This window comes from Tremella mesenterica (assembly GCF_000271645.1).
Source record: "Tremella mesenterica DSM 1558 unplaced genomic scaffold TREMEscaffold_2, whole genome shotgun sequence".
NCBI lineage: Eukaryota > Fungi > Basidiomycota > Tremellomycetes > Tremellales > Tremellaceae > Tremella > Tremella mesenterica.
Window position 1 is genome coordinate 540,804 of NW_006711226.1, and position 16,805 is coordinate 557,608.

Sequence of the window (16,805 nt, forward strand, 5' to 3'; positions counted from 1 at the left end):
CCGATCCCACACCCGACAAGTAGAGGAGGACTGAGAACGAGATAGGACGTATCCATATTTCGTGTCGAGTGAAAATGGCGGTGGTCTTGCGTTCCAGTTCGGATTTAGTCTATCTACCTGATCATGGGTTTGTAGGTGAAGATGGTGGTGAGTTCTTGCCCACTCATTCGTTTCTTTGTAGCCTCTTCCCCTTCTCCAAGGCCAATGTGCGGACAATCATATATGACCAGAAGCTTCCTTTACTCCTATCCGGATCTACAAGCTACCAGTTCATGTCACATCTCCCTCTTGACCCTTAACCCTTGACCCTTAGGCTTTCCTCCTCATTGAAGCGTGTTCGTTTAGTAATCGGCGACTCTGAGTACTTGTAGTCAAGGGAAGAATAATGAGAAGCTTTAGTCTGACACCCAGCAATACGTATCCTTCCTCAACTCAGTCGTCAAATCCGTCGTCTTGACATCTCTCACAATCTACTAGGATCAACAGGAATCAAAACTCTTTTTCTTGGATTGCAACATCTACGTATGAGGTATTCCACCCCGGACGATCTATGGGGTTTGAAACAGATCAATTTGGGTACGAATGGGATAACGGATGAAGGGTTGGAATGTGTTTTAGGTTATGCGAAGAAAGATGTTTGTATGCGTGAAGTGTTGTTACAAGCTAATCAAATTGAGGTGGGTCAGTCTTATCTCCTCACCCATTTGCCTACATCTCTTTCTTCACATAACGAATCATGGGATTCATCCTAAAGCCACATTTCTCTTGTCTCTGAAACGAATATCAGGTATTGACTTTCATGGCTGTACGGTCAAGAAGGGGTAATCGTTCTTTCCTTGAAGTTGATTTGGCTGGAGTCCGTAGTCTCGAGGTCATTCCATTATAGAAGATTGGTCTCTATATTTACAGACAATGGTTATCATAACTCAATTCTTGGCTAACACATGCAGCTTCGAAAAAACCTCACTTCAATTATCCATTCCCTAAACTCCTCAAACCTCACCAGTCTTTCTCTGACCAATAACAAAACCCTTCTCCCTTCTTCCCTCTCCACTTTATTCCTTTCATTAGATTCCCCAAACCTACAGAAACTCTATTTATCAGCATGTAACATCACTCCATCTTTGACCGATTCCATAACCAACTTCCTTCGTTCTCCTCGAAGTCGACCTTTAGACCTACTCGAACTTAATGGTAATTCCCTAGGAGCGGATTCCGTTACCAAAATCATCGACACTATCGAATCTCATAATTTCACTTTAAAACAATTAGGTTTATTAGCAAACGATATTAAACCTGATTTATCTTTATTCCCAAATTTCGATCCTTCTCAATTTACTTCCCCAGAAGAATGTATGGATAGAAGAACAGAAGAAAGGATATTGAATTATCAAGTTCATGAGAGATTACCATCACTTTTATTAAGGAATAGAAATCTCACGAAAAGAACACAAAAAGCAGCTTTGAAATGTCTACCGATAGCCAGAATATTATTAAATGCTTCACCTAAATCAGTCGATCGAATAGCAGAAGAAGTCATGAAGGATATTTCTAATGAAAGGAAAATGGAAAATATGGAAGGATTTAATTTATTAGGATTACCTGAAGAAATATTATATTTAATAATTAAACATTGTTCAGAAGATTCAGAAGCTTTATCGGAAAATCAATTTATCGGTTTAATACATGAAGCTAAAGATGAAGGTAGTTTGAAAAGAAGATGGAACGTTTTAAGAGAAAGGAAGATGAAAGTTAAATGGGTTGAAGATGTTGATGAAGTTGTGATTGGTTTAAAAGAAGAATGGTTGAAAAGAGGTAAATGGGATAAATGGGAATTGGATAAGTATCCCGAGGAAGGGGATCGTCAAGTACAATTAAATGTGGGACAATTGAATTTAAGTTGAGATGTAGAGTATCATTTTTCACAATGCTCTAATATGAGCTACTGCTTTACTGCTACCATGCTACCATAAATTGTAGTTGGCAAATGTTGTTAGATATGAAAGTGTCGTTGTGTGATAATTACGATTTTACGACGAACAACTAACAGTTTCCTCTTCTTAGTCCTGATATTTCACTGCTTGAAAGTAAGTGCTGAGGGAAATGTTACCGCACATAAACTGTTGATGGCAGAGTACGAGTGCTCGTAAGATGAATACCAGACTAGTCGACAAGATCAAATGCATACCCATCACTCTAACATCTACCTAATTTTTATCTCTCAAATTTCACTTCAACCATTTCCCAAGATTTCTACTGTATCTATCATCTTCTCACTTCTGTCAATTTTTATCGACAACATCACCTCTAGGCTATAGGTATCGCCGAGATGAGGCTAACACTTTAAGGCTTGGCGTGAACTGCCTCGGCGGGTTCACCGGGGAGTTTCACAAGTTTAGCATTGTCGTATCCGTTCCATACTGCCGCTACGGCTTTCGAGGTGGAGAGAAGTTTTTGGTCGTGGTATCTGTGAATTAGGTCGTGTTCTCAACATGGGAATAACATGGATTTCTCTTGACATGTATTCATGATATGTCCATCGTATCTTCACGATCGTACCTTCGATATGGAGTTTTCACGACAACTCCAGGTTAAATGAGTCGAAGAAAAATGGGGGGAAGATTAGGGACGGGAGAAGAAAGAATAGATGAAGGATATCACATGACTGATTCTATGTGAGATAAGAGAAAGAAACACTTATCACTCACCTAGGTCCAACAAGGGTCAAACCAATTGGCATACCATTCTCACTCGCGAAACCTGGGATTTGTACACAAGGAACATGAAGCGCCGTCCACATACTACAGAAACGAGCATCACCCGTACTTCCTAAACCGATAGGAGCTTCACCAGGTACACTAGGAGTTACCACAGCGTCATATTTACCTAACATTCCATCTACGATAGGACGTAAAGCTGCAATTTCATCATAAGCTTGTAATTGCATTTGACGAGTTATAACGAATTGTTTATTTTCAACATGAGAGGCTAATTGATCGGAAAGACCCCAACGATTGGCAACGTATTCTGGTAAAAAGGCAGCACGTCCTTCACCTGCCATAATGTATCGATTACGAAGTAGAGCTAAATCGTTGAATTCAGGTGGCATTTCAAATTCTTCAATCTTGGCTCCTGCTGAAAGTAAAATCTCTTTAGATGTTTCATAAGCTCTGATGAGCTCTGGAGAAGGACCACCGGAAATGTACCAAGAGTGAGTTTTGGTATATCCGAACGTACATTCCGAAAGAGGTTTAGGTGTAAGAGGAGGTGGAACATCATCGATCAAACGGAATGCGTAAGCTAGAAGTTGAAGATCGGATACGGAACGAGAGTAAAGACCGAGGGTGTCGAGAGTGACAGAGAAGATTTTAAGACCTTCACGAGAGATGGCACTCCAGCTGGTTGTCAGATAATGGTCACGATATGGGAATTTGGGAGCAGACGTATCCTTGCCCAAAAGCTTTCATTAAAAAAAGAATTAGTGCGTAGGGAATGTCAGAGGTGGGTAAGGATCGAAAGTGATCAGAGGTGAAGTAGGGAAGATCATCCACAGAGGGCGAACATGGGAAGGGTGTTGGGAGAGGGAACGACATGATGTGTGGTGATCAAGATTGAAGGGGGAGAGCAAATAAATCAACGCTCACGTAGGCTTCATAGCGAAGATATTGTTGAAACTACCAGGTCTGATAGTACTACCTATCTCATTAGTCTAATCTTTCACAAACCACTGCAACTACTCACCTCCGGTCTGAGTACCAAAAGCGATCTGACATTGATAATCACCGACGGCTGCACCGGACCCGGAAGAAGATCCACCGGGAGTACGAGCGGGGTCGTAAGCGTTATGAGCTGGGGGGCCTACGCCAGTCGAGGCGAATTCGGTAGTGTGCTGATGGTTACTATTTTAACTTACATAACTATGACCTTTCTAAACATATCGATTTTCATCAGGTTGAAAGTAGTATGTATGTACGTAGAATATGTGTGTCTCAGAGGCGAAGGTAGGAGGCTCAGGGGAGGTGAAGAGAACTCACAGTCTTTCCGTAGATCAAAGCTCCAAGAGCACGACATACAGCTACGGGAGCAGCGTCAACACCAGGTTGATGACCTTTGTAGATTGGCGAATTATGTTGAGTTGGTAAATCGTAGGTGTCTAAAATATCAATTCAACTTTCTTTTCTTTTCTTTTTTTCTATCCAAATCTCATCCTATTTCCTAGAAACCCTTTCAAAAGTCTCAAGTCGAGACCGGAAATTATCAGGTCGATTCATTGGTATCGTATCAAACAATCCATCCAGACATCAGGAGTTTGAGAAAGGTAAGAAACGAGGGAATGAGATAGAAGTAGCAAAAAAGTTTTTCGAAGGAAGGAACCGATCCAACTCACTGATCATATCTTTCACACCCAAGATCATACCATGAAGAGGACCTCTTTTCTCTTTAGGAAGATCATCGAGTCTTTTAGCTTCTTTTAAAATATGATCTTTGTTGATATAAGCCCAAGCTTCAACTTCAGCATCTCTAGCTTCGTATCTTGCGAAATGATCCAAAGCCAATTGAGTGACGGTGAGTTTCCCATCGTTGATAAGAGCTATGGTCTCTGTAGCAGTGAGGAAGTTTGAAGGGATTGTCATTTTGTCAAAACCTCTTCTTTGAGTATTCACACGAAGAAGAAGAAATGAATGAATGAATGGATGAGATAGAGATAGAGAGGGAGTAATAAAGTATTTACATATCTGCCTAGACTATTGGGTAGGATTTGAAGGTGATACTGTGTAGATTACACGGAAGATTTCCCGAGGGTTTATCACGGAGGTCGCGGAAGTTGTCTTCCGATTAAGGTCCGGCCCGGCAACGCCGTCTAATTCGTACTCGTACTTTATCAAAGACACCTCCACTTCAGATCTCTGCGAACCAAGTCTTGCATAGTGCGTGATACGAGTACATCTACAAGTCGGATTTCATTGGGATACTACAACGCGGAGATATGTTCAATAGTTGAATGCCTCAGGATGACTAAGGATATAATCAAATTGTTTCTTCCTGTACGTATCAAAGATCAAACTGTCATTCCGGCCAAATTGAAGCATGGTCGAATTCTCTCCGTATGTAGGCCAATATTTCAAAGAAGAGGTCGAGCCAGGGGGACCATTAGGATCGGAATAGTAAGCGAAGTTGATCCTATCTATCAGCAATCCCTCACTTCATATCCACCACCTTATCAGGCATATCCCTTGCTCGATGCAAGACAACCACATTGCTGATTGCTGTTCCAATGTGGAGAGTATGTATGGTACTTGAACAGGAGACGAAGATATCAGACTCACCAGTAATCTTGCACACGCTGGACTAAAGCCACTTGAGCGGCATCATACCCCGTAAAATTCCTCGCCAATCCAAACACGTAGTACAGCTCGGAACCATGTGCGACTAAGCATTAGCATTTTGTCAAAATTCATAATCACCTCAAACTGGTTGATGAAGAATATGTGATGAGACGGGCTGAGATGGGAAAAGAATGACACAAGGGCCATTTACTCACCCCCCGTATACGGCTCAAATCCCACTGAAGGCTCTGTCCAGAGATACGTCCAAGTATCACGCTGACCATGTGCTCGAGCTTGTTGTAAAAACCATCTCCGACCTGCTTGAAGAAGGAGATCACCGAACATGGCGGCGAGCTGTTTGAACCTATGTGTCAAGAATTGACTTCACATAACGCAAGGATCAATGTAGACTTACTCTGAGGCAAATCCGAACGTTTGATTACCCGTATTGTATGGTCTAGACGTCAGCATCACATGGTGCATTGTTAACATACATGATTACACCGAGAAAAGGATGTAAAGTGAGAGAGAGGTAAGAGATCGTAAGAGATGACTCACGAGCCAAGTGCGGGAACGTCAGGATATAGTTTCAAAAGGCCGTCAATAACGGCCGGCTCGATGGGCGAAGGTTCGAAAGAGCTGATGAACGATTTGACTTGATTCTCATTCTTGACTTGGGTGACTGGCGCAGCGTCTGTACCCCTAACGCGTCAACACGTGTACATTTAAACCCTCATGTCGTTGACAGACGGAGGTGTAGGTGGAAGAGAGCATAACGTTTGCTCACTCATCCAGACAGCTCCCTGTGATGAAAGGTAATTTGACAAATTCTCCTTTTTGCAACAAAGTATGCGGAGAATCAGTGATGAGATCACCATCGATACTTGGACCTAAACGCTTGAACCCTTACATCGTATCAATGTCTCAAGCTCACCGAAAATCAACCCACTACAGATGTCAGTTAATTCATGACAAAGATGATCAAACTCACGCAGGACCAGTCACATTGGACACCTTAACGAGAGCATCGAGCAGCTCGTCTGCCGGTAAGGCTTTAAGACACAAAAAAGTCGATTGATTATAAGCCGCTGAACCGACGTAGTTAGCGATTCTCTTGTCTTTTTTCCTCAATGACGTCGCGGCTCGAGCAGCACAACCGGAGAACTTGGCCAGGAGGTCATAACCTATTTGCCAGGTGGTATTCGTAGGTCCAATGGGGACAACACTTTGTGCCCCAGACTCCATGATCTGATATCAGCTTCGATAGACTGACAAACTTTGGAAGAGACTTACAGCAGATCGGAAGAGTGGAGCATGAGAGCTCGTATTGAGATACATGAGTGAAATGGCGACTGCCCCGGCTGATTGACCGAAGGCTGTGACCTCCACGTCAGCGACCAATACAATGGATATGATGCTGAACGAGAAGCGCCTAGAAGAACGTACTTTGTTGGGGTCTCCGCCAAAGGCATGTATGTTGTCCTGTATCCATTGAAAGCCAAGATGGAGATCTCTCAATCCTAGATTGGCCGCGTGATTCAAGGCGATTTCAGCACCATATCTGAAAGCATCAGCCATGCACAAGTCAATGTAACCATAGAGATACTGTACCATGCGTATGTCGGGGAAGTGTCTGGGAGAAGAGGAGGAGAGAGAAAAAAGAGAAGAGTCGAGTGGTAGGGAGCAAGGACACACTCACCCAAAACCAAGAACATTCAATCGATAATTGGTAGCTACAAAAATTGATGGTTTTCCAGTCTCTATCCCTCGAGCCATCAAAGAGGTAGCGTTGTATGTTGTGATTGTCCCCACTTGAAAACTACCGCCATATCTGAGGTCAAAGCGTTGTCAAGCTAATCTGACAATTCACAACCTCACCCAGACCGGACAAGTTTCTTATGGTGATAAATGGTGTGATGAGAAAATCGATCGACACTCACACCCAAACCATCACTGGCAGCGGAGGACTCTGCGGACCCCATCCTTCCGGAGTGAACACATTGAGATAAAGACAATCTTCGCTGATACCATAAGAACCAATGAAAGTGCTATTGATCTGTATACAACCTGGAGGTTGAGCCGTGGCGTTGAACGATGAAGTGGTAAAAGTCTTCGGTTGGGGAGGACGGAATCGTAAGTCACCGACCGCTGTCCGTCAGTATCAAAACATAAGTTGATGATCTTGTAATGTGGAACAGAAGAGTGAGTGGGATATGACAGACTTACGAGGCTGAGCGTATGGTATACCTAGATAGACGTCTTGTTTGAACGTGGGGAAAGATACCCCCGTAATGGTGACATTTTTGCGCTTTGATTTTGGAGGGTGGATGGTCACTCTAGGAGCTCGCGCAGTGGAGATATTGACCACTGCAGCGGCAGCGAGAAGGCCCGACGCCCAGATGAGGGCACCTAGAGAAAGCAGCAACATCAGCGACTTGGTGAAAAGCCAAAGAGTGGGGCAGAACTCAGTTCATGGCCATAAATATATCCAGCAGCCTGAAGCATGCGGTCGCATAGTACGATCGCCTGTAAAATATGAGTACGTCAGATTTTGTTGTTGAGATCACGCCGTTGCCGAGGTGAAAGGCAGTGTAAAGCGATGAGCTGATCGGGCAGGGCATCTGTTCTCATTGAAGATCCGACAATCTGTGTGTTGTGAGAGGAAGAAGGGTGTGATCCGAGAGATGCCACGACTGGATTCTCGTCTCTGGATCACGTCAGTCGATAAGTGGGAAGTCAAAACTTCTTCGATACCTCCACATTGTTCATGGAACTACGACAAGTGACATACTCAACTTACCTTGTCCAACAAATCCTCCCTTCTGTCAAGGGTGCTCCTTCTCGACTGCCCCGTCAGAGCCCTCGGCGATAGTTGAAAGCTTTCGGATTGTCGTTCAAAAAATCCATTTGCTCTTTCCTGTATTCGTCCACAATGAGGGTATCGTTGCCCGCCGCAAATTCGAGCATTGTCAGATTACTACCGTACGTTGGCCAATATGTGAGGGCCAGATTTGACTGTCCATTGGGATCAGAGAAGTAGGCGAAGTTGAGCCTTTCCATCAGTTTTCCCTCCCATGGAGCCAATCCTGTATCAGGTCACCTTCCCGCGGTCCGGCAAGGGGTCGAGTTACGGAGAGAGGATAGAAGACTCACCAATAATCCTCTACACGCTGCGCCAGAGCCACTTGCTCTGCGTTATAGCCAGTTTCGGCTCTGACAAAGCCGTAGACGTAGTACACTTCGCACCCATGGGCGACTGCATGTCAGCTACGCGTCCTCTTCTACCTTGTCTGCCCAGATCATTGATTTCGAGTAACGAGAAATGCGAAGGGTGAAACGACGAACCTCCTTGATATGGAGGAGAGATTCCGATGGGCGGTTCTGTCCATAGATACGACCAGATCTTGGGTTGTCCATGATCTCTTGCTTGTTTCAAGAGCCATCTTCGATTCGCTTGGAACAATGCGTCACCAAAAATGGAAGCAATCTGCTTAAATCTACAAGTCAATCATTGCACGATGAGTTGAACGCGGATCTCACTCAGGTGCCAGACCGAAAGTCTCGTTCCCGGTTCCATATGGTCTATGCTTCAGCATGAAACACTCAACAAGTGTAAATGGCAAGATCGTCTCCCGTCTATCCTGCGTATATTGTGCCCAAAGGTTTGCAGAAGTATGGACTCACGAGCCAAGAGAAGGATCGTCTGGATAGACCTGGAAAAGGTCTTGCAAAACTGTCGTATTGGGTGGTACCGGCTCGAAAGAGTCAATGTACATACCGACCTGTGTCTCATTCGTCACCGAAGTGGGCACGAATGGTGTACCTCTTTATGTCAGCATATCTTTCCAACACAGAGAAAATGACTTCACTCGTCTACGCAGTTACCGGTGATGAAGGGCAGTTTGGAGAATTTTCCTTCCGCCAACAAGGTATGGGGGGAATCAGTGATGATTTCGCCGTCTATACTAGGAGCTGAGGCGTTAGATCTTCATAGAGTGTATATAGAAGGTTAGAAGCTGACCATAGATGAACCTGCCTGTCAGAGATGTCAACTCGAAGAGAGATGAACTTACGCCACACCGGTCACATTGACCACTGAAGCCGTGGCGTCCACGATTGCCTCAGCCGACAATGCTTTTATACAGTCGAAAGTCGTAGTATTAGATCCGGCAGAGTCACGGGAGCCAACAGTGGCATGGGTGGAGGTGGACGCTGGCGCCATGCAACCAGAAAATTCGGCGAAGAGGTCGTAAGTTGCTTGCCATGTGGTAGAAGTGGGGCCGATGGGAGTAGTGCCCTGAGCGCCAGATTCCATGATCTGGAACGGGTCAAAGATGATGGACTCGGGATTGGAATAACTCACAGCTGATCGGAAAAGGGTAGTGTTCTGATTCAAGTATAAAAGGGTGATAGCAGTGGCTCCAGCAGATTGGCCAAAAGCGGTGACCTGGACATTAGCAGAGACAAACATGGCATAGCAAGAAGACGTACCTGAGTGGGATCACCACCGAACGCCCAGATATTCTCTTGAACCCATTGGAACCCAAGTTGGAGATCTTTGAGACCAAGATTGGCCGCACCGTTGGCAGCGATATCTGACCCGGATCTAGGACATTTAGCAAGGCCCACGAAGTGAGATGAGCCCCCCGCAAACGAAATGAGATAGCGATTGTTACTTACCCAAACCCTAGTATGTTCAGCCGATATGCTATGGCCACAAAGATGACTGGTCTGTTTGTAGCAATCCCACGTTCAAGGATAGCAGTGGCATTGTATCCAGAGATCCCACCGGCCTGGAATGCACCTCCGTGTCTGTTCATCAGCTCCTGGCGGACATATGCGTGCTTAGGACGGAGGTGAAGAGGAGATGCAAGGGGTAGAGCGAGGAGCCAGTGGAGGACTGTCACTTGGTGAGGCGAAGGAAACTCACACGTAGACCATAACCGGGAGTGGGGGACTGTTAGGTCCCCATCCTTGGGGAGTAAAGACATTGAGGTACAGGCAGTCTTCGCTGACTCCGAAAGATCCTATCAACGTGTTGTTCAACTGAAGACATGCGGGAGGTTGTGAAGTCGCAGCATAGGAAGAAGCGTTGAACACTTTGGCTTCCGGAGGACGGAATCTCAAATCTCCCACGGCTGATAGTCAACAATGCGTCTCACTACTACTGTACCAATCCAGGCAGCTCGGAGGGTTGAAGGGATGCTATAGGCGAACTTACGAGGTTCAGCGTATGGGGTACTCAAGAAAACATTTTGACCAAATTGAGGGAAAGTGATCCCCGTGAGAATGATGCCTTGTCCATCTGAGGTGGAGGGATAGATCGTCACCTGAGGTTCATCGACTCTTTTGCCTGGAGAAGACGCCTTTACGCAAGAAAGTAAGTAAGCTGGCAGGATGAGGTTATAGAAGATCATCTGAGCTGCTGCTTAGTAAGAAGTAATCGGGTTTGGGGACCGAGACTTGTCATTCTTTATAGTGAGCACGTCCCCGAAGAATGTTGGATGTGGAGAACGGAGGACGCAGTGATGGGATCTTGCGCACCCGAGGTCGGTAGCGGAGTCGGAGAGATGACACCACTAGTGAGAATTGTCAGCAGTTCGGTCAGACGGCAAAGGGCCAGGCTAATGGTGAGAGATCAGAGATCACAGAGACCATGGAGAGTTGCCATGTCCGAGATCCGAGAAAAGGAACACTACTCGTAGTTTATCACGCCGCCTATCTCCATGGAGGTGGAGGCCTTTTTGTCGGTGTGCCACTCACAGGTGGGTGTGTTTAGGTGGAGGATGTTATCTTGAGTGACTTGCGAGACTCATTCATGGCCCATGGTCCATGGAATCATAGCTCCACGATGATTTAAGAAAGTTGATCAGAGGCAAGAGTTAAGTGCAGGGCCTCAGGGCCCGGTTAGTCGAGGTGAGCCGCCACATTGAAACGAGGTTACAACCCCGAGAAACTCCGCGTGAAACCCTGGGTCTTGTGACATGATCCTCGTTCCCGAACTTCGGACACCGTTACCATCGTGCCATCAACGGCTAATGGTTCACATCCAGCAGAGACCAAGTGATCAAGAGACCAGAAATCGTGAGACTAGCGAGATAGCGAATCCAGCCAGCCCAGGTCAGTGATCAATGAAAGATGACAGACTAGTGTCCTTACATATTACCATTAACCGCGGCAGCCATCACTGACTCGTTATCCGCAGCAACGAGTTTGCCCTCGGTCTATCGATGATCACCAGCTCTAATCGTCGACTGATTCATTCTTCTTGTTCCCTCATGATGAAGCGTCGTCATCCATACATGTTAAAATCGTGTTCTATTTGTGGATCTGTGGTCATTGGGATACTATCTGATTCGAAATGGCGCCCCAACATACAAACGTCAAAGTGAATCTATTTTCACTTGATGAACTTCCGACCATCCATTCCCGCTTAATCGTATCGAGGGGGTTACCAAGCGTGTCTTTTGTATACTTCTTATCGACCCACGCCCATTTTCTCATAAATACCTTCCTGATGTCTCATAAAACACACTCACCCAAGTGGGAAACCATCATCTCATCAAGTCTTTCACTACTTACCTAGTACCCTTTACGCCGACGTAGAAGTCCTTAACAATCATGGTTTCTCTAACTGAAGAAGAATCTGGTCTCAACCCTTATCTCATCCTACAAGTAGGTCACAATGCTACTAAGAATGAGATAGAGAGTGCTTTTAGAAAGATGGCTTTGAAGTTTCATCCTGACAAGGTAAGCTTTTCCTTTCTGAAACTTTTCCTATCACATTTCTCATCACTCTTGTCTATACCTTACCCCCTTTCTATCAAGAAGAATAGTATGTTCATCGATCTACATGTCCGGTGGAGAAGATAAAGGTTAGCTGAATGATATAGAATCGAACACCAGACGGCGCTATCATGTATCGTCAAGGATGTGTTTCCTCTGAAATTCTTCTGGACCCTACCAAACGAGCGCTTATCGATAGAAAGCTTTCTGTAGGAGGAAACAACGTGAGTGTTCATTATTCCCATATCTTTTCCCCCTCACTCCTTCGTTCCCTACATACTACCAATGCATCACCTATTTCTCCATCAAATGTTATTGTTATATATCCTATCTCATCATTTTGAGCCAACTGGCTTGTGATGCTCTATTTCCCCTTAGTTGTTAGAAGAGTCGGGAAGGACACATCATTCGTTTTAGACTTGTTGATCAGTTGATACATACGAGGTGATACATGCTAGGTTACAAACAAATTGCTTATCTTGTCGATCTCGCTGACCTCCAAGATTCCCACTTCGAGGCCCAATTCCACGTACACCACTCCAACTCAATCCACCCCTTATCCATCTTTCTGGCAAGGTCAGCGTACCTACACTCCAAATCGACCTCAACCATCAACAACCCGTCCTCAATCTCCACCTTGGACAGGTGAACCGCGCTATGCGCCGAGTTCCAGCCCTCCAAGGACCCATTCTCATCTTCCATCTTGGACAGCTGAATCGTGCTATGGGCCAAGGCCCAGCCCTCCAAGGACCCGTTCTCATCTTCCATCTTGGACAGGTGAACCGCCCTATGAGCCGAGTTTCGGCCCTCCAATGACCCATTCTCATCTTCCATCTTGGACAGGTGAACCGCCCTATGCGCCGAGTTTCAGCCCTCCAAGGACCCGTTCTCATCTTCCATCTTGGACAGGTGAACCGCCCTATGAGCCGAGTTCCAGCCCTCCAATGACCCGTTCTCATCTTCCATCTGGGACAGGTGAACCGCCCTATGGGCCGAGTTCCAGCCCTCTAACAACCCCTTCTGGTCCTCCATCTTGGTAGGTTGAAACGTGCTATGAGCCGGTTCGACCGACCCCTGCTCATCGCAAAGCTCCTTCTACTTTCCGTCCCAAACCCATCGCTCCTCAAGTACGGGTCAACTCTTTCCCCGCCCCTTTCCCTGCTCCTGCATCAGCTTCTACCTCCGGAATCGACTCCTCAGCATATATCATCCGACCGAGTCCTTCTGATTCTCAACGATACCCCAACATCAATCTATGGACCGTCCCTGATCATCCTTGATCATAAATCTTGATCGACTTATAAAGTAAGTCAGTTTGACGAATGTCTCGCGGGTTACTCTTCAATCTGCTTTGGAAATGGATACTGGTCTCTGACCATCGTGAGCACCGTGTTTTTGGATTAGTTCCATGACACCTCCACTCTTCTCCCATCCCTATTCATATCATTGTCCACAGGGGTGTACTATCATGACAGTTTCAACACCATCTTTCGTATGATAGCCCTTGTATGATACAGTATGTAATCTTAAGAGATGATGCATGACGTCCAACTTGAGACCTTACCTTCGCACTTTGATCCTCGCATAAACTCAAGAAGCGTGCTGTACACATGATGCTAGACCATTGCGATTGAGAATCGAGCAAGGATAAACAAGCTCATCACTGATAGCATGCATTATTGCTGTATACCATCGACAGATAATTTTGACACTACACTACACATATCCCTTGTCTGACAGGAATCCCTTCATTTTGATCATGCTCTGATTCCCATGAAGCTGACATTTTGAGACACAACAGCCTTTTCATCGTCGCATCAGCCGTACAATGAACGTCGATAATTGAAAGCGGTAGGGTTACCATTAAAGAAGTCCATCTGAGTCTTGCGGTACGTATCAGGGATGAGCGTGTCGTTACCCGCGGCAAATTGCAACATGGTGGAATTGGAGCCATACGCCGGCCAGTATGTCAGGTTTGAGGTCGTACCAGAAGGACCGTTGGGATCGGTATAATAAGCAAAGTTGATCCTGTCCGTTAGCTATTGATGATCTGACGGTACGGCTCTTTCAACAACCGACACGACTTGATTTCATTGTTTCGAGGTGCTGTGAAGCAGGCGACGGATGTCGGAGTGGGTCGGGGTGGGGGTATGAAAAGAACTGACCAGTAATCCTCCACTCGACTCGCTAAAGCAACCTGTGAAGCATTATAACCTGTTTCCGGTGTAGTAAACCCAAACACATAGTAGACCTCCGAACTATGAGCCACTGATCATCAGCTTCTCCCCTCCTCACCTGGATACCATCCGCTGAGCGAGTGATGAAGAAATGACTGACCTCCCCTGTACGCTGCAAGTCCCGCCGGTGGCTCAGTCCAGAGGTATGACCAAGTGTCTGATTGTCCATGCGCCCTAGCTTGTTCGAGGAACCATCGACGATTGGCCTGGAATTGCGCGTCACCGACAATGGCAGCGATTTGTTTGAATCTACTTGTCAATTTTGAATAACCGACGATGCAGGTAGTGACTCACTCAGGAGCGAAGCCGAACGTCTCATTGCCGGTCCCATATGGTCTGCAAGTCAGCTGAGACCACGTCAAAAGATACACCGCGAGAGTGAAGAGGTTGCGGAATGCAAAATGAGCGAGGAAGAGATGGGAATGGACTCACGATCCCAACGTAGCATTGTTCGGGTATAGCTGAAACAGATCTCCAATGATTGACACGTTGGGATGTACTGGTTCGGCCGCTTCAATGTACAGGCCCACCTGGGTTTCGTTCGTCACGGATGTAGGCACGAACGAAGTTCCCCTGACTTGTCAGCTGCTTGCTCCCTTCGGTGTCTGGAAGCAACAAGTCAGAAAAGACAGGCACTCACTCATCCAGACAATTACCGGAGATGAAAGGGATTTGAGCGAATTTGCCTTCCTGCAGCATTGTATGGGGCGAGTCTGGGATGAGGTCTCCATCGATGCTTGGGCCTACTCATCAGCTATTGCTCGCACACTGAACAACATCAACTGACCATATATGAAACTGCGTGTCAGCTCTGTCATATGTTCACAGTAGTTGAAACTACTCACGCGGCCCCAGTGAGGTTGACAACCTGGAGAGTAGCGTTGAGCAGAGCGGGCGCCGGCAGTGCCTTCAGACATTCAAAGGTGGATTGATTGTAAGCAGCGGAGCCAACGACAGTCGTCGAGTTCGAGGTACTATTGCCTGCCACGGCTGCCGCGGCAACAGCAGCACATCCGGAAAACTCGGTGAGCAGGTCGTAGCCTACTTGCCACGTGGTTGCAGTGGGACCCAATGGAGCTACGCTTTGTGCTCCTGATTCCATTATCTGCAAGGTCAAAGCTGAATCGAGCCGAGTGACACGGAAGATGACTTACAGCTGATCGGAATAGGGTGGTATTTTGGTTAAGATACAACAAAGAGATGGAGATAGCCCCTGCCGATTGACCGAACGCCGTGACCTGTTGACATTCAGCCGCAAGCCCAAGATTTGCACTCTAGGACAGGAAGAGATATTCCTAGACTCACTTGTGTCGGATCTCCACCGAATGCCCATATATTGTCCTGAACCCACTGAAGGCCGAGAGTGATGTCTCTGAGACCAAGATTGGCGGCGTTATTAGTAGCAATTTCGGCGCCATAGCTGCCGAAGTCAGTGATGACGTATCTTTGCTTCCAGAAACTGGACCAATGAGACGGCAAGTAGATGGGCGGGATCAGGCCAGGTAGGCCTAGTCACTCACCCAAATCCAAGGATATTCAGCCGATAGGCCACAGCGACAAAAATGAAAGGCCTGTTCGTCGCCATTCCTCTTGCCATAAGAGCCGTGGCGTTGTAGCTGCTCGTCGCTCCAGCTTGATACGACCCTCCGTATATCCACACCATGACTGGGATAGGAGGACTTTGAGGACCCCATCCCTCTGGAGTATAGACATTGAGATACAAGCAATCTTCGCTTATCCCGCTATCCCCGGATAGGGAGGTGTTTGGGTTCTGGAGACAGGCAGGTGATTGGACGGTAGCGTTGAAAGATGAGCTATTGTAGACTTTTGATTGAGGAGGACGAAATCTCAAATCTCCAACCGCTGCAAGTGAGTTCATCTTCAACTCTTCGAATGAGCATCATGAAGAGCAGGAGTTGTACTCACGAGGTTCAGCAAACGGGATACCGAGGTACACATCCTGTTTGAATTGAGGGTAAGCAACACCTGTCAGAGTGATACCTTCTCCGTTCGAGGTAGAAGGGATGATGGTGACCTGCGGTATGCGGGGGACAGTGTCGTTGGCTCTTGTTGAGATGGGAGAGGCTCCGACGAGGGCGACTGACAAGGTGGACAGGAGTAGGAGAGGGAGCATGTTGGGAGAGTCTGGGGGCTGGACAGAAAGAAGGAGATGGGGATAAGAACAGATATTTGAGGACACATCATGTTAATACTGCTATGGAGGTCAATTGCGGGAGATCCGGACGGGGCGGACGGGGCAAGTTGGTGCCAAGTAAGAAGGATGGTTACGTCAGTGGGGAGAAGACGGCAGGCGAATGCCAGCAGCCGAGTAGGGTACCGTCAGACCATCAGCTCCCGTCTAAACCCGCTCATGCCTAGCCACCAACCTTGACGGATTTGATTATGGCTTGATGCCGTGTTGGCTGGGAAGGGGGCAGAGTGTACCTAGTACCTT

The 16,805-nt window shown here is 46.6% G+C and overlaps 6 protein-coding genes across 6 annotated transcripts; 2 read left to right on the forward strand and 4 right to left on the reverse strand.

Moving 5' to 3' along the window:
* Positions 1–74: 74 nt before the first annotated feature.
* TREMEDRAFT_28352 (uncharacterized protein) lies at positions 75–1,904 on the forward strand (the record flags this gene model as incomplete). The annotated part of the gene is made up of 3 exons (XM_007002399.1): positions 75–147; positions 412–677; positions 951–1,904. The coding sequence occupies 3 exons, from the start codon at positions 75–77 to the stop codon at positions 1,902–1,904; spliced, it is 1,293 nt and encodes a 430-aa protein (XP_007002461.1).
* A 439-nt stretch (positions 1,905–2,343) lies between these two features.
* TREMEDRAFT_60039 (uncharacterized protein) lies at positions 2,344–4,634 on the reverse strand (the record flags this gene model as incomplete). The annotated part of the gene is made up of 6 exons (XM_007002630.1): positions 2,344–2,467; positions 2,709–3,398; positions 3,645–3,696; positions 3,742–3,889; positions 4,035–4,153; positions 4,388–4,634. The coding sequence occupies 6 exons, from the start codon at positions 4,632–4,634 to the stop codon at positions 2,344–2,346; spliced, it is 1,380 nt and encodes a 459-aa protein (XP_007002692.1).
* A 357-nt stretch (positions 4,635–4,991) lies between these two features.
* Positions 4,992–7,755, reverse strand: TREMEDRAFT_60040 (uncharacterized protein; the record flags this gene model as incomplete). The annotated part of the gene is made up of 13 exons (XM_007002631.1): positions 4,992–5,181; positions 5,328–5,430; positions 5,543–5,691; positions 5,743–5,784; positions 5,886–6,029; positions 6,115–6,232; positions 6,262–6,275; positions 6,319–6,575; positions 6,621–6,710; positions 6,774–6,888; positions 7,027–7,158; positions 7,268–7,475; positions 7,554–7,755. The coding sequence occupies 13 exons, from the start codon at positions 7,753–7,755 to the stop codon at positions 4,992–4,994; spliced, it is 1,764 nt and encodes a 587-aa protein (XP_007002693.1).
* Positions 7,756–8,180: 425 nt separating this feature from the next.
* Positions 8,181–10,744, reverse strand: TREMEDRAFT_28240 (uncharacterized protein; the record flags this gene model as incomplete). The annotated part of the gene is made up of 13 exons (XM_007002383.1): positions 8,181–8,379; positions 8,481–8,583; positions 8,673–8,824; positions 8,868–8,909; positions 9,012–9,152; positions 9,197–9,299; positions 9,349–9,379; positions 9,415–9,645; positions 9,691–9,774; positions 9,819–9,933; positions 10,008–10,139; positions 10,258–10,465; positions 10,549–10,744. The coding sequence occupies 13 exons, from the start codon at positions 10,742–10,744 to the stop codon at positions 8,181–8,183; spliced, it is 1,737 nt and encodes a 578-aa protein (XP_007002445.1).
* Positions 10,745–11,948: 1,204 nt separating this feature from the next.
* On the forward strand, positions 11,949–13,393 carry TREMEDRAFT_60042 (uncharacterized protein; the record flags this gene model as incomplete). The annotated part of the gene is made up of 4 exons (XM_007002632.1): positions 11,949–12,077; positions 12,221–12,337; positions 12,617–12,689; positions 13,203–13,393. The coding sequence occupies 4 exons, from the start codon at positions 11,949–11,951 to the stop codon at positions 13,391–13,393; spliced, it is 510 nt and encodes a 169-aa protein (XP_007002694.1).
* Positions 13,394–13,930: 537 nt separating this feature from the next.
* Positions 13,931–16,484, reverse strand: TREMEDRAFT_27125 (uncharacterized protein; the record flags this gene model as incomplete). The annotated part of the gene is made up of 11 exons (XM_007002242.1): positions 13,931–14,141; positions 14,279–14,381; positions 14,451–14,599; positions 14,645–14,686; positions 14,783–14,923; positions 14,991–15,096; positions 15,266–15,455; positions 15,505–15,588; positions 15,656–15,770; positions 15,871–16,213; positions 16,277–16,484. The coding sequence occupies 11 exons, from the start codon at positions 16,482–16,484 to the stop codon at positions 13,931–13,933; spliced, it is 1,692 nt and encodes a 563-aa protein (XP_007002304.1).
* Between the last annotated feature and the right edge of the window lie 321 nt (positions 16,485–16,805).